This window comes from Anser brachyrhynchus (genome assembly GCF_964034855.1).
Source record: "Anser brachyrhynchus genome assembly, chromosome: 24".
Taxonomy (NCBI): Eukaryota; Metazoa; Chordata; class Aves; order Anseriformes; family Anatidae; genus Anser; species Anser brachyrhynchus.
Genome location: NC_137717.1, coordinates 29,350 through 55,356, shown reverse-complemented (window position 1 = coordinate 55,356; position 26,007 = coordinate 29,350). Strand labels below are relative to the sequence as shown.

The 26,007-nt window shown below is 46.7% G+C and overlaps 1 protein-coding gene and 1 long non-coding RNA gene across 7 annotated transcripts; both read left to right on the top strand.

Annotated features, from left to right (window-relative positions):
• Nucleotides 1-37: 37 nt before the first annotated feature.
• Nucleotides 38-12,460, top strand: MTFR1L (mitochondrial fission regulator 1 like). Its single transcript, XM_080566905.1, has 7 exons — nucleotides 38-172; nucleotides 368-494; nucleotides 2,055-2,159; nucleotides 2,858-2,967; nucleotides 4,047-4,258; nucleotides 7,070-7,382; nucleotides 11,451-12,460. Exons 2-7 carry the CDS (start codon nucleotides 480-482, stop codon nucleotides 11,554-11,556), a joined length of 861 nt encoding a protein of 286 aa, XP_080423031.1. The 5' UTR covers nucleotides 38-172; nucleotides 368-479; the 3' UTR covers nucleotides 11,557-12,460.
• Nucleotides 12,461-18,019: 5,559 nt separating this feature from the next.
• LOC308182385 lies at nucleotides 18,020-25,487 on the top strand. Of its 6 annotated transcripts, none has more exons than XR_013941805.1 (14): nucleotides 18,056-18,235; nucleotides 18,725-19,199; nucleotides 19,479-19,545; nucleotides 20,121-20,262; nucleotides 20,858-20,983; nucleotides 21,659-21,717; nucleotides 21,978-22,108; nucleotides 22,237-22,278; nucleotides 22,349-22,496; nucleotides 22,631-22,684; nucleotides 23,034-24,485; nucleotides 24,604-24,656; nucleotides 24,739-25,168; nucleotides 25,253-25,484. It is a non-coding gene; the product is annotated as an uncharacterized lncRNA (long non-coding RNA). The 6 variants fall into 6 exon arrangements; XR_013941806.1 differs by having other exon boundaries at nucleotides 18,059-18,235; nucleotides 22,234-22,278; XR_013941801.1 differs by lacking the exon at nucleotides 18,056-18,235 and adding an exon at nucleotides 18,378-18,437 and having other exon boundaries at nucleotides 18,725-18,812; nucleotides 19,049-20,983; nucleotides 22,234-22,278; nucleotides 25,253-25,487.
• Nucleotides 25,488-26,007: the final 520 nt, after the last annotated feature.

Below are 26,007 nucleotides of genomic sequence, written 5' to 3'. Positions count from 1 at the left end.
CAGTCCTTGCCTCCTCCGGGGCGGCGGGCGGGGAGGGGCGGGGGCCCGGCCGCGGCGCATGCGGGGGGCCCGCGGCGGAAGGGCGCGGGGCGAGCTCTGCTTCCGGGCCGCGGCGGCGGAGGGGCCGGCGGAGGGGCCGGCAGCGGGGCCGCGCGGCGCCGCCGCCTCTCAGGTACGGCCGGGGGGGCGGGGGGAGCGGGGCGCGCCGCGGGTCCGGCGGCCTCCTCGGGCAGCGGGGGCGGGGCCGGGCCGGGCCGGCCGAGCTCGGCGGGGCGCCGGCGACTCGCTCGGCCCGGCCCGGCCCCGCCTCTCGCGGATCGGCTCTGCGGGCGGCCCGGTCCGCAGCAAAGTCGCGCCTGTCTTCCAGGGAGAAGCCCCGGCGCGGCCCGCAGCGGCGTACGATGAAGCCGGTTCGCGTCCGCGGGACCCGCAGCACCCTGCCGTGAGCCCGTCCCGGGGGCGAGTTGCCGGTGCCCGAGATGGCAGCTGATTCCGTAAGCAGGCTGCCCCCAGACCGCGCTCCTCAGCCCGACGGGCGCCGCCGGGGCTGCTTTCCCACGCGGCCTCCCCGAGGCCGACGCCGTGGTCAGCGCGCTTCCCCTTCCGACACTGAATTTAAAATACGTGCTAAGGAGCGTTAAATGTAACTATGTGACTATTGCGTTGAGACCGACACTCAGGCTTTGTGTACGTAACAAACTCTAGCAGTAAGTTCTTTAATGGACTTGGTGGACTTGGTGGACTGAGCAAAATAAGCTCTTTGGATTCCAGTCTGTCACTGTAGTGTTTGCTGCCCGGTCTCGTGCTGTGTCTTGTCAGAAGGCCAGTGGCAAAGCTGTAAGAATGGCAGAGGGGAGAACAGTCACAGGGGCAGAGCTTTGCTCTTGAATCTGTTCCATTAGTAACCAGAGATTGCTAAAATATTATCTGTTTCTGAAGATGCTTGCCAAGACTGTTCTGATTAGCACCCAGTGTAGATAGGTGGTGTGGTTTAACCTGGCCGGCAGCTCAGCACCACGCAGCCGTTTGCTCACCCTTCCCCCTCCCTCTCAGGGATGGGGGAGAGAATCAGAAAAAAAATGAAAGCCTGTGGGTTGAGATAAAGATAGTTTATTAGGACAGAAAAGAAAGGAAAATAATAGTAATAATAGTACTACTACTAATAGTGTGTACAAACAAGTGATGCACAACGCAATTGCTCTCCACCCGCTGACCGATGCCCAGCCTATCCCCGAGCAGCCGGCCCCCCACCTGGGCCAGCCCCATCTATAATATTGTTTAGCATGACGTCAGATGGTATGGAATACCATACTGGTATGGAATACCAGTATGGAATGCTGTCCCCGTTGGCCAGTTTGGGTCAGCTGTCCTGGGTCTGTCCCCTCCCAGCTCCTGCTGCATCCCCAGCCTGCTCGCTGGCAGGACAGAGCGAGAAGCTGAAAAGTCCTTGGCTTAGTGTAAGCACTGCTCTGCAACAATTAAAACATCAGTGTGATATCAACATTATTCTCATCCTAAATCCCAAACACAGCACCCTACAAGCTACTAGGAGGAAAATTAACTCTATCCTAACTGAAACCAGGACAATAGGCATTGAATAGACTTAATGCTTTGCCATTGTCCAGGAAAAATTCACGGTTTTATCAGTGCGGGTTACTTTCAAGGATCATGAAAGTGAAGGTGTTCCTTTAAATGAGACTTTTCTTCTGATTTAATTTTTCTTCTGGGTTATTCACATGATAACGTTTTCCTCCTTTCCACATAGTTTAATTTGTAACTCAGTGTCTGTTACCGAGTGCTTTTAGTTTTCAGTCCTGAAAATAGTACACCCGTGCTTAAAATACTCCCTAGTAACTGGCTGGCTGTCATTTATGTTAGGCTAAAACACAGTGTTATGGAATTAGGACCTAAACTATTTGTGGGTTCCAAATTAAAAGTATCTCTCAACAAATAAAAAATGAGAGATCAGATTGCATGTGATGATTTCCAATTTAATAGATTTTAAAAAGGACGGGTGACTTGAAATGTTAATAATATAACATGGCTTCTTGTAGACAATCCCCATTTGGCAGAACAAACCCCATGGCTCAACACGCAGCGTTGTCAGGAGGATTGGGTCAAACCTTCCTTTAAAACCCTGTCCCAGAGCAACCTTCGAGGTAAGTAGACTCATAAGGAATTTGGTGATTGCGTGTAGGAAGCTGCCATTCTTGAGCCAGACGAGGCACTGTCATGAGCTGCAGTGCTGTGAATCAAATGCGTCTGTAGACTAGTACTTACAAAACCTTTTATGTAGCAGTGTATTTAATTTTTAAGAATTTACTATTTCTTTTTTGTAAATCCTGTGCTTGTAACTGATCATTGGCAAACATTGAGGAAAATACCTCCTAAAATATTGTCTGTGCACAGAGTTAGAGAGATGATAGCTAGAAGAGACAGAAACATGTTGCTGAAACACTGCTTTGTTTTGTGACCTCCAGCAGCTGCAGGTAAAACAAGGTTTATATGGAAATGCTTGCATCACTGTTTAAGCTCAAGGCCAGTGCTGGGATTTGTAATGGCAAAGTGTTGCGCGTGGCCTTGGCAGTGTGTTAAGCTGTATCAGGTACCCATTTGCTGCCTTCCTATTCAGTCCCAAAGAGCACAGTAACACCAGCGCCCCCAGGAACACACACGTAAGCCAACACACTGAAGCACTGCATTTCTGTAAGCTAAATGGTGTTTCTGTCACGCATCTGGCAGATGCAACTGCTGGCCTGGTGAAGAGGAGAAAGTCTCTAATGGCCAGTGTAGCAAATCTGGGGCGGCTTCAGGAAACAGGGCCACTGTTAACTTACTGTAATTTTCTTCTTTTTAGGTTCTACCAAATGTTTCAGAGCTCTATTTAAATGATGTCCCTCCAGTCCCAACCTTGGCAGACATTGGGTGGATAGCAGCAGATGATGAAGAGACATATGCTAGGGTCAGGTTGGTTTCCTCTTTGTGTCTGCTGATCTTTTTTTTTTTTTTTTTTTTATGAGCTGGTTTATTTTGCCTAGCATAGTCCAGTAATTGATCAAATGCTTGCAACCTACAGTCCTCTTGAGATCTGATGCAATGCCTGTTGAAAGGTATTTTTCCCAAGAGACAGGAAAAATAATTTGGACAAAGGACCCTGGGAGGAATTCACAGGAAGTGCTAAGAGTACTAAGAGCTGAGTCATGCCATGTTTTACTCACTGAAAGATCTGGGCAGAGTAACCAACTGACTTGTGTTATTTTCAGCCTAGAAAGTTGAAGCGTTGAGTTCACAGAATCACAGAATGGTTGAGTTTGGAATGGGCCTCTGTAGGTCGTCTAGTCCAACCCCTCTCCTCAAGAAGGGATGCCCAGAGCAAGTTGCGCAGGACCATGTCCAGTTGGCTTTTGAAGATCTGCAAGGAGGGTGACTCTACAACCTCTCTGGGCAGCTTATTCCAATGCTCTGTCACCTGCACAGTAAAGAGGTGCTTCCTGGTGGTTAGACGGAACCTCTTGTGTTCCAGTTTGTAGCTGTTGCCTCTTGTCCTGGCACTGGGCACCACCAAAAATTAGTCCCAGTTATCCTGGGACTGAAACATTCTGCCCCAGGAGTTTGGTTCTGGTCAATTGAACTTTTGTGCTGTGATACTTTTTGTATCTTGTGAAAGATACTTTTGAAATCAAAGGCAGAAGTTAATGGGTAAGTGACACTTGCCCATCTGCATCCAGCCTGCTCCTCAGTATGGAGACAGTTAGCAGGCGGGAAGTGACTTGTAACTCTGTGAGCACACCCTGACTTTTGTCCCTGCAGCCTTTCACCAATTCTTCTGTCACTTGGCCACGATTTCTTTGACTTTGTGTTCCTTGTAATGTGGAGAAGCAGCACATACAGTGGTGCAGCCTACCTAAACAACTGTGTGTAGAACATAGTGGTGCAGAGGCTTAATTCATTGTGTTGAAGTGTTTTGCTGTCCTGAGGTGGAGGCAGAGAAATGACAAACATTTTCACTGGACTTTGTCAGTGATCAACATTTTTTTGTCCTGTAGAAGCGACACGCGCCCTCTGAAGCACAAATGGAAGCCGAGTCCCTTCACTGTTATACAGCGAAATGCTTCAGTCCCCAACCTGAGGAAGCAGGGAGAGAAGCTGCTTGCCTTGAAAAAACCTGGTTTACCAGCACTGAGCCGAACAACAGAGCTCCAGGATGAGCTGAGTCACCTTCGAAGTCAGATAGCTAAAATCGTTGCTGCAGAGTCAGGTAGGAACACAATGAGTTTTGTTGTTGTTTTTGAACAAGAAGGGCTGAGTTAGAGAACCATGTTATTTCCTCCATACAAAACAGACTTGCTTGTTTTTATTTTAGCAGAACTGTCACTCTTGTTGGCAGGACGCCATCTTTGGTGCCAACTCAGTGCTGGTTCTTTGTCTAGGTGTTTGTTTTGTTGCAAGAGTCCTGCTTGTCTTTAAGAAATACCAGGTGTTGCTTTGTGACTGCATTTGCTTCATTTGATCTGGAGGCTGTCTCATTTCAAATGCCTTGTTTCGTGAAAATATGTGGTGTATTCTTGCCGTTCCTGCTCCAAGTTGGCCATGAGTGTGAGGGCTACATCTTGATTTGGGTAGGAGTGAGACGACAGTGCTTGTTTCTTTTATAAACATGGTAGTGTCATATACATAACAAATAAAGTACTTGGGGAAGAGCCTGGCTGAACTGATTTATTTATTTACTTTAGTAAATTTGTATGCAGCTAAAATTCATGTTTTAGCCACAAAACAAAACTATGAAGAAACAGTTCATCCTTCTCTTCCTTTCATGGCCTTCCCTGTATACTCAGCTCTTGAAATATGAAGATGCTTGGTAGAATCCAAATCCTGGTAGTTCTACAAAGGTCACTGCTACAGTGGCTATTTTAGATTGTGGAAGCTAGTGAAGCCAAAAATGCTTTGGTATCTTTATTTATGGAGTAGTCAGAAGACAGAGTTGTTGATCTCAGAACTCAAAAAACATTGAAAAATGAACAGTTCTGCAAACTTACAGTGATTTAAATCTTATTGACGGCAGTTTTCTTAAGGGCTGCATTCCATGTATGCAGAGTTCTTTGGCCAGTGACCAAGATGACAGATGTGTTATGGCTGTTTTCCAGAGCAAAAGAAGGATCTGTAATTTTCCTGGTACTTCAGAAAACAAAACAGGATTGTGTGATACTTGAAATGATGTCACGAGGCTTAATTCCTGCTTGTGGTTGGTAATAGTAGCTGAAGAAACTTTCTTTACCCTATATATGAAAGCAAATATTTTTTTAAATTCCCAAATTGCTACTCAGAGCCACAATGCATACAGAGTGTGTGCGTGGGACCAAATCTCATGATCTGTGAAATACAGCGTGGCTATCTGATTACTGTAGCCCTAAGGCACTTGCAACTTTATTGACTGCTTATATTTAGTCCAATTATCCACGAGACATAAAAGCATTTGAATGTGGAACAGAGTTCTGTTTGATTTAGTTGGAGTGGTGGTTTCTATATGAGAAACTTTTTCAGTTCTGTGTGATTGTCAGTGGATTCTATGAATCTATTTGATAATGTTACTATGAATGTATAGATCACCACCTGAGAATAGACAGTGTTTTAGCATGTGAAGTTGTATTTAGATGAAATTAGGTATTTCTTCTGAGGATCCTTTCACTGCCATGGGAAAATACTATTGTGAGGTAATACATGCAGAGTATACTGGTCTTCCTGTGCTTGTGTTTCCCGTCACCTTCAGTTCTGTAATAATACACTGGATCCTGTATGCCACATGCTTCCACTCTTAGAGCAGCATGGTTAAATGAAGCCACTGGAGGCAAGGGAGCCACATTGTCCTCAACTCTGCAGGGAATAATTGTAAAACAGGGCATTGCAGATGTCTGCTTCAGAGAAGATGCGTATTTCCTCTTCCCCCTTTATGCAAGATCACACGGACAAAGCAATTGGAATAAAGAACAGGGCAAATTCTGTTGTTTTACTCCCCCTATATTGTGAGAATAGTTCTTACTGACTTAGTATCTTCTAAGTCAGTAATGGGGAGGTACGGTTTAGGGCCTAGCTGTAGCTCAATAATCTGAACTATTTAGCAGGCTAATTTTAGAAAGATTGATGTCAGAAAAGAAGTATTGTGCAATCTGCTTTATTTTATACTGTCAGAGAAATCCCCTAATGGGCAATTAATAACTATCTGCAAGTGTACTGTTGAGGCTAAGAACATTTTGGGTTTATTCCGCACCCCCCCCGCCCCCCCCCCCCCCCCCCCCCCCTTTTATGTAATAAATATCTAACTCATTTTCATTTCATAACACTTGGAATTTATAGAGATGTTTTTATCCTGATGGCATTTAACAACACGAGCAAAGTAGTCTCATTTTTCCTTTGAAGCAGGTGAATGGTATTCTCATTTTACAGGTGGTGATGGAAAGCAAGTAAGGTCAAAACTGCCTGTAGTCACAGCAAATTGCTCTGAACATCTAGTGTAAAGTACCAGAGCTTTTGAACCAGCTCTGCATTCACACCAGTCATAATGGTATGGGGATGAGGGAGCATGAAAGTAAACGAAAGCTGTTTTCATAGCGGTGAAGAGCAAGAAGAGAATAATTAAGGCAATTTTGATCTACGTTCTGACACAGGTTCCACCTGTGATCCTGAGCAGCAGCTAAATCTCTGTTTGTCCATTACTTGTCTGTAAAAATGGAAACAGTAAACATTATCTGACTTCTTCAGGGACTGGGTGCAGTATTTGAACTGCAGGGGTGATACAGTGATGAGCACAATAGGAATAGAGATACATAGGGTGAGTTGGTGGTATAAAAATTACTGGAGAAGATCTTGTGTTGCCACATGGTGTTTTAAGAAGCAGAGTAACCATGGAGGGTAACAGAGACTATGATGTGTTTTTTTGTTTGTTTTTTAAATAATATAGGGGAGGATATCTGATAATGCCTCCAGAATTATATTCTGTTGTTTTGGAGAAAAAATAAAAAAGGATATATAAGTTGGCATTTGTTTATCTATCCACCTGTATTTTCTCTTTCAGCTTCTCCTTCATTCACGCCAGATGTATTATCTCCAGGAAGCTCAAATGCTTCTTCTCCTTTACCTTGTTTTGGACCCTCTTTCCAATCTACAACTTCCTTTGTCATTAGTGATATCACAGAGGAGGAAGCAGAACTGGAAACTCCTGAGCTTCCATCAGTCTCCATGCTTTGTTCTGCAACCTCCGAGTGTTGTAAAGTGGAACCAAAGGATCCTGATGAGGAAGATTCTGTGTCTCTTTCCAAGGCCAGCAGTTTTGCAGACATGATGGGCATTCTTAAAGACATTCATAGGATGAAGCAGAGCAAAGACTTGTAAGTGCTTCTTTTACTCTGATTGTATGTTCTCTTTCAAAGTTTGTCATCTTTTTTTTGTCTGTCATATCACTGTAGACATTGGACGTAGCATTTATCTTTTTGTTAGTGCCGCTGTATACTCATGACATGGGGGGGAGAGGAATGTCTGTTTGTACTAGAACTTGCTAATATTTATGCTTTTTGGTTTTTTCCTTTTTGATGGCTTATCTGCTTGGATAGAAAGCAGTAGAGGGGAACTTAAACCGATTAGCACGATGTTTGGCTATTTCAACCTGTTCAACTGAAAAAAAGAGTGCTTTGCCCAGTTGAAAGCCAGAACTATATGTACAAGCAGCTTTCAGAGCAAGGGCTGCACTCCTGTTCTCTGCTTGTAGTGGTTCCAGGTGCTGGTGCTTACGCTGTTTGAAGGCCCAAGTTGTCTCTGGTTGGGAAACTGCAGGTTTTTGTACAGGAATTAAACATGTGGAGTGTCTCATGTTCCTGACTTGCTCTGATTTGCATCGGGCCCAGCTCTGAGCATGGGCAGAGTATGTTTTCATTTGCCCCATGATGAGTTTATACACTGATCATGAGAACACACCTCAAGATGCTGATATGCTGACTGCTGCATGGCTGAGGCAGGATTCTGCCCAGCTGAAAATGTACCTTCTTTAATACATTAGCTGTACTATCTTCATCTTATATGTGAAATCACAGTAATGAAATTCAGTTTTCAAATTCTTCATTACCAAAGCTCTCTCCACCCATTATGCCGTGTCAGTAAGATTCCTGGCCAAAAACATATTGCATGATGGTTATTCACACCTTCTATGCCTAATTCAGTTTAAAAGAAATGTAATTCTCAGCATAGAAAACATTACATAGACAAATGAGAGAAATTTGTCTGTGGTGCCACTGTGGTGTCAGACAAAAAGGAAGGCTTTTTCAGATATGTCAACAGCAAGAGGAGGTCAAAGGAAAACATTAGACTGATACTTGGAGCGGATACCTAAAAAGTAAAGAGGAGGAAAAGGCAGAGGCATTTAATGCTTTTTTTTCCTCGGTATTTAACAGTAACGACAGATCTTGGGCTGCCTGGACCTCAGAGTTGAAGGACCATGACTGGGAGAGCAGTGACTTTCCATCTGTGGTCATTGAAATTGTAAGGGAACAGCTGCATCAGTTCAACAATCATGAGTCCACGGGGCCAGATGGGATTCATCACACAGGGCTGAAGAAATCAACAAATGTTATAGCTGGGCCCCTCTCAACAATTTACCAAAGGTCCCGCATAATTATCAGGTCCAATCCTTCCAGTGATAATCTTAATTCTACATCTAGTGACTGCAACAAGTCTTGCCCTAGCAGGCAAGCTGGAGATTCCTCTGCTAGAACAAATCTTCCCCAAATGCTCTTATTTCCTGGAGTTAATAACAAAGGTTTACTCAACCTCTTCTTTTCCGCTGTCACTCCATGAGTCAAAATAGTTTCCCTAGTCTCAGCATTTCTGGGGATGAAATTTAAGAAGGACAGGGTAGCTCCAGTGTTGACTAGAATTCTGTTTCTTGCCCATCCGCTTTGCCAGCTGTGTGTCCCATATAGTTTATTTCTGTTCTCCACAGAGTGTAGATTCCAATCTCTGAGGTTAGTTTGTCTTTATCACATTCTGGCTCTAGTCATTGAGTTTTTTCTCCACCCAGCTGCTTTTGTAGTCATCTGCTCAATTGCTGTGTGTGTGTCAATGGGGGGCCCTTTGGTACAGTGGGCACCCCTGCTGCAAATGTCCCATATTCCTGCAGTAGTAGCATTCTCTCCTCTCCCTTATTCTTCCTATCCCTGTATCCAGTCCCCCTTCCTTGACCTAATCCATGGCCTAACTTTCCCCTTCCTTGGACTTCTCCATTTCTTCTTCTAGCCTGCAAATTCCTCATGAGTGCCACTGCCTATAAATTAGCCTCTTGTTCTTTAGTTCTCTTTCATTCTTTCATCATTATCACCTTTGTTTTTTTCCTTCTGCTCGTCATAAACCAATATTGCTACACTTAGAATCTTCTGTAATTTCTCCCCTTGACAACCTGGCATATACATTGAAATATTTACGAATGTCATGGGCATCCTGATCTACAAAAATACTTACGGCTTGGACGGTGTTAGAATTCTGGGGGGTCATCTCCCCCCATGTTTGAGCAAAGCTTGCCATAATTGCCTCCAGAAATCACTTGGATGTTCGTCCATCCTTTGTCTGCACTTCTGTGCCTTGGCCCAATTCACCCTTACTTCTCCACACACTCGCATGGTCTTGACTAAATTTCTCAAGGCTGTTTGACGTGCTTCCCTATCCCTCAAAATATTATAGTCCCCATTAGGGTCATTCGGGCCCAAGGATTCCTATTTCTTCCTACTTGTGCGATTTCCGCATCTTTAGCCAGAATTTTATCTTTCTCATCAGACATAAACAGCTCTCTCAAGAGGACTTGGGTGTCCTGCAGATTTGGGCTATAACCAGTGCAAGTTTTAGAGAACAGCTGTGCACACCTTTCAGCATCCTTTCATAAAATAGGCATCTGGCTTCTCCGGAGTGTTTGGTCCCTAGGATTCCGTGGTTGACCAGCCCATACCTGTATCCCGGAAGGAATCTATTGCCTTCCGCCTCCTCGTCCACCCCCTCCATTGCCACATGGTTCAGTAAAACGTGGGGTACCATGGGACACATTCCTACTGGCTGTGGGAATGAGCAAGGTGGAGCCCTTCAAAGGTGTTAAAACTGATCCCAATCCTAATATCCTTTCCTCTTTACCTTGTCACAGGGTCTTCAGCCTCCCTCTGGGTGGGACGTTTTCTTGCCTGCTCTTCCCATACATACCAATGCTGATCTTCCATGTGATACCGAAGGAAGGTTAATTTCTGATGATCGAAGGTCCCATTCAGTGATCACTACAATTGTGAGCCTCCATCCCGAGTGTAGAAAGGCCACTCTTCTGTACATAAGGTCATAGCCTGCTTCTTTGATAGTCTGACAGTCCCAATTTTGTATTCTAATATAATTTTAATATTTTCTCCATTTTTCTAACACTTTTGCTAAAGGGGTCCCTTTCTCTGATTCTGGGACATTCCCCATAGTTTCTGAGGACTCCAATCACTGCTTGCATCTTAAGCTGATCAGCCTGTGTAAGTCTTCCTGCAGTTCTTTCTTTCTCTTCTTGGGGATTGGGAGCAATGACTCTAGCCTCTCTGCTAAAGGAAGTGCACTCACCTCACCAGTCACAGAGTTTGACTTGCACCATCCATGACTTTATCCAGTAGGACTTCATAGCGCCTTTGTGGAGGGCAGTTCCAGTGAGCTGATGGGTGCCCCATTTAGACTCCAATATGCACAGATACGCACAGACACAATTCCTTTGACTCTCTAAGTTTCCGGCTGCTGTAGCAAGGGAGGGACTCAAACCCGCCATGGCATGAGGGGGGACTTGAACCCAACCTAGTCTCTGGATAGTATCTCTCACATGTTGTTGCCACTCAGCCTGGAGGTCCTAAAAGGAAAAAATCCCTTTTATGCAGGCTCTGGATAGCCAAGTTCAAGCAGCTCAGGATGGTGATGTAACCTAGGGTCCCATCTAGGGTGCCAAAACTGCTAGGGGATCCCATTGTTTTCCCAGCAGAATGGGTCTCCCCAGGCATCTGGAATTCACGCAGTCAACTCTTATTTAATGTGGCAAGAATTTAATGGTACCCGTATATCAGCTAGAGCTGGGTGCCTCCAAGGAGGGACCCCACTCAAAACTTTCCCTGGGTTCCTATACCTGTACAATCTTTGTTTCATCCACTACAGTCTAATTAGCTCTGGACACATACAAGTTACATTCCTTCAGATCGGCCGTTCTCTGTTTTGGGGCAGGATGGCTTCTGTTATCTCCCAGGGCAGGCTGTCATCTGTATACTTTTTGTTGTTCTAGCACCTCCTCTATTTGTAACAAAAGGTGATGATAAAGGCCGAAGAAAAATGCTTAAAGAATCTCACCAGAGATGCCAACGATCAGCTTGGGTGCTTCTGTTTACTGATACACTGCATGTTTGTCTTCCATGTAGAAACCGAACTTCAGTGAAGGAGGAAGACCCTGCTGTTCTTATAGCTGAAGTTTTGAGAAGAAAGTTTGCCCTAAAAGATGAAGATCTAACCGTGAAAGAGAAATGATGTTACTGTTACGAAACTCTGTAAGCAAAAGTGTTAAGCTCCTAGATTTTTTCCACAGTAGCTGCCTTCCTAAGGATTGAACCTTTTGCCACTTTTATTTATTACAAATTTTCTGCACTGAACACTTAGGAAAGACCCTTCAGATTTGACCTTTTGTTATATTAATTTTTTTTTTTTTAAGATGGAAGTTTGTTCCCCTCTGTATTTTGATGCTGATTTTTGCTAAGGATCTTCTAAAGAGTGCAGTGAGTGCTGCTAGATTATATTCTTTCTGCTTACTCAAATTAAGTCATGTTAACGTAAAACTTTTTGTTGCAATATAACTAGTTACCATTTCCAGTATAAATGTATGTCACACATCCAGTTCTTTCTGTTCTGAGTACGGTACAGAGCTACCGCGAATAAGCTAATTAATGCTTCTAGGTCTTCAGCGTTTATGAGGCTGTGGAATCACGGATGTAAAAGGTGTCTTCGCAGTAATGTTGTCTAACCTGATGGTAGGATGAAACTGAAGTCAATGATAAAACCAGTAATGTCTAAGGGCTGTTGGCTGAATTCAGTATGTCCTTGGTATTTCTTAACTCACATATTATCTGCACAGTTGCATGACAAAACAGCCTTAATTTATTGCCAGTAAACTTAATATTTCATTAAGAGTTTGTATTCAGATAATGTATTTTATTTGGCACTCAAAAGGTATATTTATTGAACCACCAATGCTAAGAATGGAGCACCCACCAGAAGAACTGGCATCAGAGAAAAGGGAAGACAGTTCTTGACATTGGCTATGGGTATAGTTCTCACTGACTGAAAATGTTTCCTTCAGCTACACGTTCTCTGCAGTGTTCCTTATCGCTCTATTTAAAGTATGATTTTTTCTCTGTGTAAACTGAAGCCTTAAAAAGAGAGTAGTTGTCCTTGATGTTATTAACATGTCCAAAACATGTCAGAAATGGTGCCTTGTATCTGGGGGGGTGGGAGATTTCAGCTGCTACAGATGAGGTGTTAGATGATAGTGCTGCAGATGAATGTTTCCAGATGCCAATGATTTTCTTAATCCACCAGTCCCTCAGGCTTTGAAAAATTAAATCATCATCCCTACCTTAAAACTGAGAGAAGAGGCTTGTATTTCCTCTGAAAAGGAAACGAGTGAGTGAGACTAGAAATAGAATTTAAGATTTAATCAGTTTTATTTATAGGATACGCAGCTGCAGTTTTAAGAACAGCTCTTCCCCACTGAGATGCAAACCACAAGCTGATTATTCTCTCTGAACCAATAAGGATTGTTCGGATAAGGATTTGGTGGGAATTAGTATGTCTCCAGAGAAGATGGGACTATAACCGCGAGTCCCTGTTCCTGGAATGTGCTCCACGTGCAAGCTGGATTTAAGAGACAGTATCGGCTCAACTTTTGGACTATATCCTAACTCCAGTTTGACCTGTTGTACTGAAATTCTAGCCCAAGGGGAAAGCAAAGGTATCTAAAATGGCAACATTTTCAAAGTTAAAGCAGTGGTTAAGAAAAACTAGATGTACTCAACTTTTTTTTTTTTTTAGATCGTGTGGTTTTTTTCTAACAAAGTAGGTTGTTTTGAAGTGTGATCGGGGTCTTAGATGGACTATGTTCTCCGCTGCTTAGGACCCCTGGGGTTTTTGAGCAGTTAGCCCCTGCACTTCCAAACAGATAAAATACAAAATGCTACATATCTAAAAGCAGGGAATTAAGTTGAATATGCTGTAAAAGCATAATACAGGAAGTACTACTGCTGTTAGTGAGATGGGGCAGCTGCCACATGCAGTTCAACCACTACTGACTATAGTGCTTATGCTGACTGGGAGTGCTCACTGTACAACTTTTCACCTCTATCCTGCTAGCACCAACCTGTGGCTGTTAAGAACTTGAGGAGACCACTTGCCAGCACATCTCAGTCTGTCAAGGTGCATCCTGTCCTATGAAAGAGCAACCCACAAATTCAGTTTCAAGATTACAGTTCAGATTTACCCAGAACAGATGCAATGTTGGAATTCCTGGTCTTTGTCAGTATTCCTTGTTTTAAACCTTTGCTGGACTTGGCAACAGCAGTTAAGTGGTGTGATCTCACATACAGCTAGCAAATGTGTCTCTTTCAGAACTACAGATGCACAAGCAACATCTGAACCACCCTTCATTTCTCTACACAAACATGCACACACACACATCAGTTGTCATGTACAGAGGATGGCACAACTGCAGTTCTGAGATTCCAGATAGGTAGCTGAGCCTAGCACTTCCTTGAGGCAGCAAATGTGAAGTAGATGGTATGAGCTGGTCCTAGAAAAAACTTAATTTGAACATCTAAGATTCTAAGTATTTAGCAGGCCGAAGAGCAGCATGTTACATAAACGCTGGCAGCTGTACTAGAGCCAAGGCCTTAGTCACACAGGCTGTAATCATGACCAAACAGTCAAAGTACTATAAACATACTCCTTTAAAATTTTATTTTCTTTAAAGCAAAATTTCAGAGCACACAGATCCTGTCTGTTGTATGAGTCTACCACATATGCTGGCTAGACCGTACATATATGAAAACAATGGTTACACTTAATTCTGTTTTCTTATAAAAAATGCTTTCCTGAGGCTTCACGCTTACCAGTGTTTAATCACTCTGCTTTCTTCTGAATCTTATGTAAACAGTACGTCATAGCACACATCTAGTTGATGCCTTCCTAGTTTGCTCATAAAAAAGGCCTTAGGCCCATACTGAACAGCAAGAGAAAGCAAACACCAGGTAAGCACTGGCTCTGGCAAAGTATGGGAAAGCTTTATGTCTGGCAAGCCTCATTTTTGAAACAGTTGGTTTTCCGACTCAGTTTTTTAAATGTAGTTATGACTGAGACACAAAAAACTCGCACCAAGTGTTGAATATATGCCCGGTTAGAGATTGTCTCATTTGTGTTAAAAATTTTCAGACAAGGAAGAAAGCGCGGTCATAAGAACAACTTCTGTTTGATCAGTATTACGTGCAGGTTACTGTCAGTGCTGCGACTGCCCTCAGAGTTTCGTGCTTCTGAACCCTGTGAATCTACCGCTTTTGGAGATTCTGATATATCAAGCTCACTTGATAGGGCTGCTGGTGTGTAACAGCCATAAATATAGTGTCACGGGCCAGGCAGTGAAGGAGAATGGAGAGAGCAAGAAATTAGCTGGCAGAGAATATTTGCATTGCATTGATTCTCTGAAAAACGGAAAGGCAAGGCTCTTCTTGGACTCTTGTGGTTGGAAATGCGGAACTGTTGGCCAAAGAACCCAAAGTTTTGTACCCGTGCTTAACGGCAGCCCCTGAGCACTACCCCTTGGCTTATGGCCTCTCTGAAATCTCAGGAACTGCTAACAGCTGCCTCTCAATGTTGCTGTCTCTTTTTAGGGCAGCAAGCCAGCTTCTAAATTACTGTTCTTTATTTTGCTCAGAAAGAAAATAAGGTGGTCAAAAACATTATTAATATTTGAATGGAACGGCTTGGAAGTTTTTGACAACCTGCTGATGAATTCAGGTAGTTTTCAGGTGGCCCTCCTTAAGAGAGCTGCAGTATTACAAAGTAAAAATGAAGGAAGTGAGGGGAAATGAACAAAGGTTTGCATGTATATTTTTAACTTTTGATTCCCCCAGCTGCCTATAGTCTTATGGCAGGGTTGGACTGCTCTGGGACAGGAGTCCTGGCCTGTTTCCTGAACCATCTTATCTTTCTAGTTGTTTTCTAGGAAAACCTAAGAATGGATCCACAGAAGAAATAGTCAGAAGTTGCAGGAATCAAATGCTAACATCTGGAATTAGTGTGACAGCTGCAAACCAGAAAAGCAGCCGTGCCAGTATGTAGTCATCATAGCAGTATTGAGCTTGTCTGCCCCCATATCACCTTTCATAGTCCCCTTTGTTCCCACATTTTTAGAAGACAGTGGCTCTTCTCACAGGCTTTTCTGAGGATTACAGCAAACTCCTTATTCTTGAAATGAATTCCTTGCTCTTGATGCAAAACGTTTTGTCTGACCGTTTGCTTAATTTTAACTCTGACTAGTAATTATTTTCTAGACTGTGCCCAGAAGAATGTGAAAACACCCGAAAAATCAGAGTGATATCCGTGAGGCACCCAATCTGCACAACCAATAAATAGCTCCAGCTGGATCACCGAGCACTTTAAAAAAAAAAAAAAAAAGGCAATCAAACAAAAATGCTTTGGCATTCGTCTTTGTGAGTTGCCACTGGCAGGGTGCTCCACCAAATGCATTCCAGTCAAGAGGAGGTTTGTGCAGTAAAGCGGGAGGGAGGGACACCGCTTGACACCTGAACCCTGGGGCCCCCCAGGGGAAGGGGAGAAAGCACAGGCAGGGAGCCACGCTGCAGCGTCCTTCCCTCCCAGGAGTCCTGCGCATGAGTTAATAAAGAGTTTGCTTTCTGACGTGCACTGCTGTCACTGTTTGCGGCCACAGTGAATGGCTGCTGCCGTGTCCATGGGTGCAGGTTCTGTAGCAGAGTGGGTGCGGACGGGGCAGGAGCTGAGGTTTGGCCCTGCGTTCGTGGGCTTGATTCGCGGAAACGGACTCCACAATCAGTAAGGTTGTAAAGTAAGTATGTTTATTTAGCGCTGGGCAGCACGGGGGGGTAGTCCCACCATAGTCGTGTACCCTTAACGCGGCAACTTGCTTTGGTTGTATGCATTAAAGAGTTACATATGCATGAAGTTTCCCAGTACGCCTATACATATGCATAACCTGTCCCAGCTTAGTATTATAATTAGCGCCAAGAAGTCATTTCCATAAACTCCTCCCATCTGCGCTTGCGCGGTGCCTTCTGGTGGTCGGCGCTGAGGGTTGTGAGGATGAAGTAAGACGTCTTCATCAGGGTTGAACTTTTCACTTCGTGTCCTTGCGTATGCTCTCTGAGCCCTTGGTCACAGTCCAAACCATAAGGTTGGTTTGATCTGGTTCTTGCGGTCCCAGGGGCTCCTGTTATCTGGAGGCCTAAGTGCAGCACAGGCACAGTACATCGCAAATGTAGCACGTTAAGCAATGAGTGTTGCGTACATATTCATTCTTAATCAATCGCTCTCTAATTTCTAACCCCAAGTCTCAGGCTGGGGGTGTGTGATGGGTGTGGACGACCCCTTTGGCTGGGGGGCCGCCTTGCCGGGGGGGCGGCTGCAGGCTCGGACCAGGGGAGGAGGGAAGGGGGAAGAAGGAGGAGGGGGAAGAGGGAAGCGGGGGTAGGAGCCCTGTTCCTCGGGGCGGGTGTGCCAGGGCTGGTCTGGGTGGAGGGAGCGGCTGCTTGTGGAGGAGCGGGGGGGGGCCCGGAGGGGCGGGCGGGGAGGATGGCGGGGAGGCCACGTCCCCTGGGATCAGCGGCTGGAGCAGGGGAAGCTCCCGGCGGGGGGGGGGGGCGGGTGTGGAACCGCAGCGCGGGGGCGCTGGGCGGGCCGGGGCGAAGGCGGGCGGGCGGCGGGGCGGGAAGCACCGGGCTGTGCCTGGGGCGCCCGCAGGGTGAGGCGGCGGGGAGGGGCTCGCCCCGCAGCGTGCCGGGAGGTGCGGCCTTCGGGCTCCGGGCTGCCGCTCGGCCACGCTGGTTTCCACAGCACGCCGGGAAATGTAGTTTCGCGTTGCCGCTTGGCTTCCAAGCCGGAAGTGGCACGGGACCAATTAGGATGGGCAGTTCCTGCCGCCGCGGGGCCTTCCCGTGTGCTCTGCGCCGCTCAAAATTGGGGAGGGGGGGGGCGTAGCCCCAAATTAGGGGGGGGTGGAACCTAAGAATTGTGGGAGGCAACCCCAAAACTGGGGGAAGAACCCTTAAATAGGAGGGTGAAACTCCAAAATTGAGTGCAGACCCCCAAAACTGGGGGGGAATCCCCAAAATTGGGGTGGCAGCCCAAAACTCGGGGGGCAAAGCCCCAAATTACAGGAAGGAACCCCAGAAATGTGGTGAGAACCCCAACATCGGGGGAAAGAACCTTAATATTAGGGGGGACAGGCCAAAAAAGGATGGTGGGGGACCCCAAAATTGTGGGGGGAACACCCGGAATTGGGGGGGGGAAATCCCCAAAACTGGGGGGAAGCCCCAAATTAGGGGAAGGAACCCCAAGATTGTGGGGCAGAACCCTGAAATGGACAGGTGAAAACCCATAATTGAGGGGAAACCCCATAAACACAAAACAGAAGGGGGAACGTAGAAGGGCAAATAATGGCGTCCTCCGGCAAGCAGCGAGGCTCAATTTTCTAGGGAGTGCTGGGAAATGTAGTTCTCGGTCACATGACTTCCGGGAGGCCATGGTGGGTTCCCCGAGCATGTCGGGAGATGTAGTTCTCGGGCACTGGACTTCCGGGAGGCCATATTGGGTGCCCCGAGCATGTCGGGAGATGTAGTTCTCGGGCACTGGACTTCCGGGAGGCCATATTGGGTGTCCCGAGCATGTCGGGAGATGTAGTTCTCGGGCACTGGACTTCCGGGAGGCCATATTGGCTTAGGGTTAGTGTTAGGGTTTGGGGTTAGGTTTAGAGTTTTTTTTTTTTTGGGTCTAGGTTTAGGGTTAGGGCAGGAAGAGGTTCTTCACCGAGAGGGTTGTCGTGCACTGGAACGGTCTCCCCTGGGAAGTAGTCACTGCACCATGCCTGTCAGAGTTTAAGAAGCATTTGGACTGTGCACTTAGTCACATGGTCTGAATTTTTGGGTTTGGAGCGGCGGGTGGGGGGGTGGTTGTGTGTGCTTGGCCGACTCCCCTCTGGGTTGGATGGACTGCTCTGTTCCAAGGCATGCTGGGAGCTGTAGTTCTGCTGTGCCGGGAGGCCACGTGGGCCCCGGGGTGCGCGGCCAGTCTTTCCCCGACATACATAAAAATACAATTTTCTGTATTCCAAGGTAGTCGTGTAGTCATAATAAGGGGAAATGCTAAGTAGATAAGTGTAGTCCTGGCTTTAAGCGTAGGCGTAGCTAATGATTGTTACTCAGGTGGTTTGATTGTTACTCAAGCTAATGATTGTTCCTTTATCTTGAGTTGAATTTTTGTGCAGCGCTGTGTTTGCAGTGGTAACATTGCGGCCGAGGTGTTTTTGATTAAAAACGATCTTAATTGTAATAGTGAATTCACTGATTGTGGCTTTGTATAATGACTCCCACGATCATAACATTTTTCTCCTTTGTCACAGATGGGAGAAAAGCTCTTTCCAGAGAGATGGATAAGGAATTAATTATACCTCTGCCTCATCCTGTGAGACCAGAAGACATGGAGTAACTGTAAGCTGCGATTCTCAGGAGACATACTAAGAGTCTTGGGTTCCTTTTCTGCCTTTCCCCCAAGGCCTTGGGCATGTTGGGTTCACCCAGGGAAGGGCATGTTGCTCAGGGCAGTTACTTCCTCCCTGAGACGACGTGGGGTGTGTTTTTCTGCTGCACTTGTGGTTTTCCACGTGGTTCGCACTGCTTCCATTATTGAGAAAATGGTTTGGAAAGCTGTGTCTGCCGTTTCTCAGGATTTTCTGCCACCACCTGCTGGCAAAAAAAAATCAGTAACGCAGGTGGAGCCATGTAGGACTTCTCAGAGGTATGGGGACCCCTAAAATCATGTGCCGAGCATGCAAGACAAATGTCCGTGGCACAAAGATCAAGGACGACTTCTCAGAGGTAAGCAGCTTTTCCTTTGTTTCCACGTCCTCTCAGGAGCCCTCTTTACGATGCTTGTACACACTTCAGGATCACAACACTCATTTTCTCCTCTACTTAGTATTCCTAGTCCCTGCCTAACCTGCCCTCTCTCCCCCCACTTTCCAAAGACCTATGTGCTCTGCTCAGGTCTCTTCTGAGGTCTTACAGATCTTTTAAATCTGCTCAGCATCCTTTCCGGCTTGTACTGTTCCATTATTTTTTCCCTGCTCCTTTTGAGAATGTCTGTACCCTTTTCAGATCTTGATTGGGTTGGCTTTTTTGGACCAATCTGCATAGACTTTTGTTTTTTGGATAGTCTACTAAGGTATGTTACTTCTCCTGTGAGTTATTTTACTACATTGAATTGTATTTTTGTGGTTTGTAATCTGTTACACTCCTAGATTATTTCTACCTATGTAAAGAAAGGTTTCAGCTAATTACAGTCAAAAACAGTTTTAGTTACCTACTTGGTCATGTTGTCATTTCAATAATCAGAACTGAAGCAAAAGCACAGGAATTGTTGCTTCTAGTAACACTCCACACACTGTTGAGCTAAGCCAAATAAAAAACACAGCTGCTGCTCTCTTTATCCCTTCCTGTGCTTTGCCCCTCCGCTTTCCCAGGTGATTGGGTTTGGGTGTCGGGTGGGGCCTAATGGTATATGAGCCCCAGCTGTGCTATTAGAGAGCTCATTCTGCCTGGGCTGCTCTTTGGGGTAAGTGCTTTGTTTTTCCTTCAGTCAGTTGCAGGGTTCTTTGGGCAGGTTGGTGTCTGTGGATTTCTAGATTTTAAGTGCTTGGAAATCACTTACTAGAGGGATATTTAGCAGAGGTTGCTGGCTCACTTGTTTTTGGGATGGTGGGATACACTTCTGGTTTTGGGTTATGTTTTAATCTCTAGATGTATCAAACCACTTGTGTAACTCTCCAGAGGACTAAAAAGAGCTTGATTACACGCTACAAAGAGGCTTGACCATGTAGGCGCAGTATTACCAAGAGACTGAGCAGGGTCGTGTCAGAGTTACCTCTTTCATCTGTAAAGGGTAAGTCTGTGATTGCTGGCACTGCCCGGGCACATTTATCTCAGATCGAGCTAACGAGCAGCTGAGGTAAAGCAGCTGGGAAGAGGGAGGTATTGCAGCAAGTGCAGTGTGGCTGTGAGGTGCCTCAGGGTGTGCTTTTCTCTTGTCTCTGCAGGTGCCTAGTGCAGTCTTGGACAGGGAAATCCCCATGTCAGGGAGCAGTGAGGGAAGGTGAGAGTGCTGTCAGCCTGATTGTCCCTTAACCGAAGTGAAGGGATGTAGTGGGTTTACGTGGCAAGGTTTTGGTAGCTGGGGGCTATAGGGGTGGCTTCTGTGAGAAGAATCTAGAAGCTGCCCCATGTTAGTTAAGGGCCCTACTGCTGACCAGAGTGGAGCCAATAAGTGGTGTTGTTTGCGCGTCTGTGAGAGCATATTTAAGATAGGAAAAAAAACATGCTGCGCCACACAGCAGCTGGGAGAGTGAGAGGAATGAGGAACAGCCTTGCAGGCGCCAAGGTCAGTGAAGAAGGAGGGGGAGAGGTACTCCAGGCGCCAGAACAGAAGTCCCCTGTGGCCTGTGGTGAGGACCATGGTGAAGCAGGCTGTCCCCCTGCAGCCCATGGAGTACCACAGTGGAGCAGGGTTCCACGCTGCAGCCTGTGGAGGAGACCTGACAGAGACTGACGGAGGCTGCGGCCTGTGGAAGAATCCTGCCGGAGCAGAATCTGGGCCGGAATCTCAAGTATGTGATTTTTTGTGCAAGTGATGTTACTACATTGAGTTGTTGTGTTTTTTTGGCGTGTACTCTGTTATGTTCCTAGATTTTTCTTCATTCATAAAGAAAGGTTTGAGAGAATTCCAGCTGAAATAGTTTGAATTGCTTGCTTGTTTGTATTGTTCTCTCAGTGTTCAAAGCTGAAGCAAAAGCATGGGTATTGTTGCTTCTAGGAACACCCCAGTTCTCATCTGCACTCTGCATGCTGTTGAGCTAATCTAGATTTGAAAAAAAAAAAACTACAAAAAAACCCACACAGCTGGTGCTCATCCTGCTCTTTCTCCTTTGTTGCTTTTTGCCCCTCCCCTTTCCCAGGTGATTGGGTTTGGGTGCTGGGCGAGGCCAAGTGGTATATGAGCCCAAGGCAAGGCATGAGGGAGCTCATTCTGCCTGGGCTGCTCTTAGGGGTAAGTGCTTTGTTTTTCCTTCTGTCAGTTGCAGGGTTCTTTGGGTGGGTCAGAGTCTCTGGAGTGCTTGGAATTCACTTGGTAGAGGGCTATTTAGCAGAGGTTGCCGTCTCGCTCGTTTTTGGGATGGTGGGGTACGCTTCTGTTTTGGGGTTATATTTTAGTCTCTAGATGTATCAAACCACTTGTGTAACTCTCCAGAGGACTAAAAAGAGCTTGATTATCTTGACCACAGGCGCAGTATTGCCAAGAGACTGAGCAGGGTCATATCAGAGTTACCTTTTTCATCAAAGGGTAAGTCTGTGATTGCTGCTGCTGGGGCTGCTGTGTGTGCATGGCTTTTTGGCATTTGTGGAGCTCTTTTTTTTGTAAAAAAAAAAAAAAAAAAAAAAAAAATAAAATTGTAATAGAGGGATAGAGGATTAACAAACAAAAAAAAAATTAAAAATAAAAGAAATTGTAGTAGAGGGATATTTAGGAGGGGTTGCTGGCTAACTTGTTTTTGGGACATGGTGATATATGCTTCTGTTTTTGGGTTCTATTTTAATCTCTAGATATATCAAGCCATTTGCATAACTGTCCAGAGGATTCACAAAGAGCTTCAGTATGCACCACACGGGGCTTGACTGCATAGGTGCAGTATTACAAAGAGGCTGAGCAGGGTCACTTTTTTCATCTGTCAAGGGTAAGTCTGTGATGACTCCTGTCGGGTCTGCTGTGTATTCCTGGCCTTTTGGCATTTGTGGACCTGCAAGGAGCTGTGCCATTAGCGTGTCCATCATGGGCATGACCTTCTCTTTTTGTTTCTAGTAGCCCAGGTCATAGGCACGGACTACGCTGGAAACTTGCACAAGGGTGAGTGGATGGCAGTGTGGGCCCTGAGTTGGTGGGTGGATTATGTTAGTCTTTTTGGCCTGTTGGGCAGGCTTTGCAAGCACCTTGCAACAGCAGAGTACATCTCCTGCCACGTTCCTGAGTCGTGCCAGATGTCATCGGTTCCAGTTTCTGAAATGCTGGAGAAGCTCAGAGCGTAAAAGGAGCAGGGAGCGTGATACATCTCTTTGGGATGTTAGGTGAGCGGTGGTACTGGGCTGGGGGGATGTGGGTCTGGGGCTTCTTGGCTGTTGGGGTAGAGGACAAAAGGAGTGGGTATGGACTGTTTTGTGGATTATTGTCACGTTTGTCTGCTCTTTCTCCTTGGTCTAAGCCACGTGACCTTGGCTCAGCATGGCGAACAGAAGCACTAACCCTGGATTGGAAGGTGAGTGGAGAAAAGTTGGAAAACAGGCATTGTTTTTGGTTTGGTAGTCTATTGGTCCACCTCTGGGTGAGTCCTCTTTTCCAGTGATAAAGATGATACTGGGAACATCCTAGTTGGCCTCTGTGTTCCACATTGAGGATGGATTCTGAGCCCTGAGAATTAAGTCCAGGGGCAAATACTACGTGTTGGGGGTGGTTGGCAGGGGGAGGTGGGGAGTTGTGTAGTGGTTGTCTATCTGATTTCAGTAGCAGAGCAGGTGAGTTGACTACTGTTTTGTTTCTGAGGTGGGTGTTTCATTGGAAGATGCTTGGCCTGCGTGCCTTTGCCTAATGGCACTTTGTTTCTGCAGGTAAAGTGGAGCCTCGTGCCTGAAGCAATGTCCTGGCTAGCCTTTGTGTTCCTTGTTGATGATAGAACCTGCCTCCCAGCATTCCCAAGCTAAGTTGGGGGACAAGTGCTATGTTTGGGTTGGGGTTGTGAGTGGACCCATAGGGTTAGGGTTATGAGGGTCTGTGCTTTTAAGTCATTGCAGTGGATGGGGCCTTTTAGGATTGAGCATGGTCAGACAGAGAGAGGGGGTGGGGATTCTGTCAGGTACAGCTTGAGCACGCGCCAGGCAGGGCAGTTCCAGCTTGGTGTCTGTGTTTTGTGTTGTCTGTGCTGTGGGTCTTGGTGCTCAGTAGGCCCTGGGGAAGCCATCCTGAGGGTATTGAACACTTGGTCCCATCGGAATACTGCTGATGCTCAATTGGAAGCTGAGCACCTCTTGTCTTGCAGTGGGAGCTTGAGATCATTTTTTCTGTGCGTGTAATTTTTTTTGTCAAATGTTTCCTGATACGATCATCATATGTTACGTGCTCCTCAGGTCTTGATATCCTCGTTGCCTTCTTCCACTGGACAGATTAGATGGGCAACTTGCTAGCCACACCAAGGGTCCTAAATGCCAGTTTCATCGTGGTAGGGCTGATCTGAGCACTTTTTGACTTGCAGTCGCAGCTTAAAGCGCAGATGCATTTCAGGTCTTGTGCATCGTATTCGGTTTCAGATCGCATCTGTTTCCATCGTCGTTGTTGTGGAAGTCACGTGGGCTTCATCAGGAGCTCTGGCTTGGGAATTCATTTCCGAAGCATTTCTCTTAAGGGGTTTGCACTCCCCATCCTTCTGGTCTCTGGTCTTAAAGGCAGGCTTTTTATGCCTCCATCATCCCAGTTCTGGCAGTTGCTTCCAGTCACAGGTCTTGACATTGGAGTCTCTCCTTGGGTCTGCTGCAGAGCACCTGTTCTGGCTTGCTGTCACTGTAGGGCTTCCCTCTGGGAGTCTTTTTTTGTTGGTGGTGTGCCTTGCGTTCTGTGTTTTGTTCGTAATGTTTGTAGCGTGCCTGTGTGTGCGTTTGGCCTAGAGCTGTCCTGCCTAGCAGTTAGTGATGGTAGCTAATGTGGCAGTCCGTCGGTGTACTAATACATTGTCCAGACTGTTTTGGCAAAGACATCCGGTGTGCCTCTGGGCACGTACTGAAGGGCAGCTGGCACAGAGTCATCTCCGTGGTGTTTGGCAGATGTGGAGGTGGAGACTTGAGCTGCTTGCAAGCAGCTCTTCACGTAGTGCTGGAGAAGGTCCGTTGTCGAATCTTGAAAGATCGCAGATGTAGGGTGTGTTTTGGTTTTGTCCCGACATTTTTTTTTTTCTCCAGCCTTAGGTAAACCTTAGGAGGAACCGATCAAAGGAAAGAGCGCCTTCTGGAACTGTCAAGCTCTCGTTCGGCAGCTCGGTGACTGGCTTGGTCTACTTCTGAGGTACCAAGGCAAGTTGTCTGCTGTTCCGGTATGATAAAAATAGAAACGGGGTCACTTGTGTTGTTGAGGGGTGGGTGCTAGTGCTGGCAGCTGAACGATTATCTTCTATGTTTTCATTTGTTAAAGCTTAAACGCAGTGTACAACCTGGGATGTCACACCCAGAGCTGCCTCTGGCTAGGTGAGCGATGAACAGATGGAGCAGTTATAGTTGGGTTGCGGTTCTTGCTGTTGCTCTAAGTGTCCCCTCTTTTCTCTTTTAGAGGTGTTGTAGCTGGCTTAAGAGGGTAGATGGAAGCATCTGCCTCGGGGTAGGTAAGCGGGTAGAGAGAGGTAAGGCAGCAGATGAGAGTAACTGTCCTAGCTGTGCTGCGGCTTTGGATGCTGCCTCGGCCTATGCTTTTCTTCCTCTTTCACAGGTGTCTCGCACAGGCTCAAAGGAGCAAACTGCATTCTGAAGAGCTGCTTAAGTAGGGGGGCTGGTCATGAGCTGGGCTGGAGCGGAATGGCCAGGTAGTGCGAGGTGACTATGAAAGGTCTCTGTCTTGCTTTGCAGGTGCCATGGCAGGCTCTCCACAGAAATGGCTGAGGACTTGAGATGAGGCTGGAGAGTGACAAGGAGCAGCATGTGCAGGGATGGTTTCCAAGCGCTGCGGTTGCTTTCTCTTCTGTTTATCAGGTGCCACAGGCAAGGTGGGCTGTGATGTTAGTCTTTAGAATCGGAGCAGAGCAGGTCACTTGAATGCTGCAGGGCATCTGAGAAGGGTATTTTAACAGGAAAAGTTTGTCTGGTGAAGAGGTGCCTGAGCCCCCATCCTGTCTAGCTTGCGCACACCTTGCTGAGAATGAAAGCTGCTTTCCAGTAATTCAGACAGCCAAGTTACGTCTCAGCCTTGAGCATCTGGGGGCATGCACTTTTGGGCCTGTCTGTAGCCTTTGGCACCTGCATTAATACTTTGTTGGCATATGTTTAGGCTTTTGGGGCCTGCGTTGCGGGGGGGGGAGGTTGGGGCCAGTGTCTAGGGGGGGTGTGCAACTGCTTGTACACCTTTGGGGTGCCCCTCTGGGGGGGGGGGTTTGGTGCCTGCATCTGGGGGGGGGGGGAGTGGTTCAGAGCTGCTTGTACACTGTAGGAGCCTGCATTGGAGGGGTTTGGAGCTGCTTCTACACCTTTGGGACTTGTATCTGGGGGGGGTTGGGTGCTGGTTTTACACCGTAGGGGCCTGCTTTGGGGGGGGGGTTGAGGCCTGCGTCTGGGGGAGGGATGGGAGCTGCTTGTACACTGTAGGTGTCTGCGTCTGGGCGGGTGGGGTTGGGGCCTGGTTGTACACCTTTGGAGCTTGCATTGGGGGGGGTTGGGATCTGCTTGTACACTGTTGGGGCCTGTGCCTGGGGGGGGGGGGCTGGGACCTGCTTGTGCACTGTAGGTGTCAGCCCTGGGTGGGGTTGCGAGCTGCTTGTACACTGTAGGGGCCTGGTTCCTGGAAGGGGGTCGGGGCTGTTTGTACATTTTTTGGGGCCTGCCTCTGAGG

Bases quoted from the DNA above. Each gene is read 5' to 3' on its own strand.
- MTFR1L (XM_080566905.1), top strand. The intron at 2,160-2,857 runs GTAAGTAGACTC...TCTTCTTTTTAG, and splicing joins GTCCCAGAGCAACCTTCGAG to GTTCTACCAAATGTTTCAGA. The intron at 2,968-4,046 runs GTTGGTTTCCTC...TTTGTCCTGTAG, and splicing joins GAGACATATGCTAGGGTCAG to AAGCGACACGCGCCCTCTGA.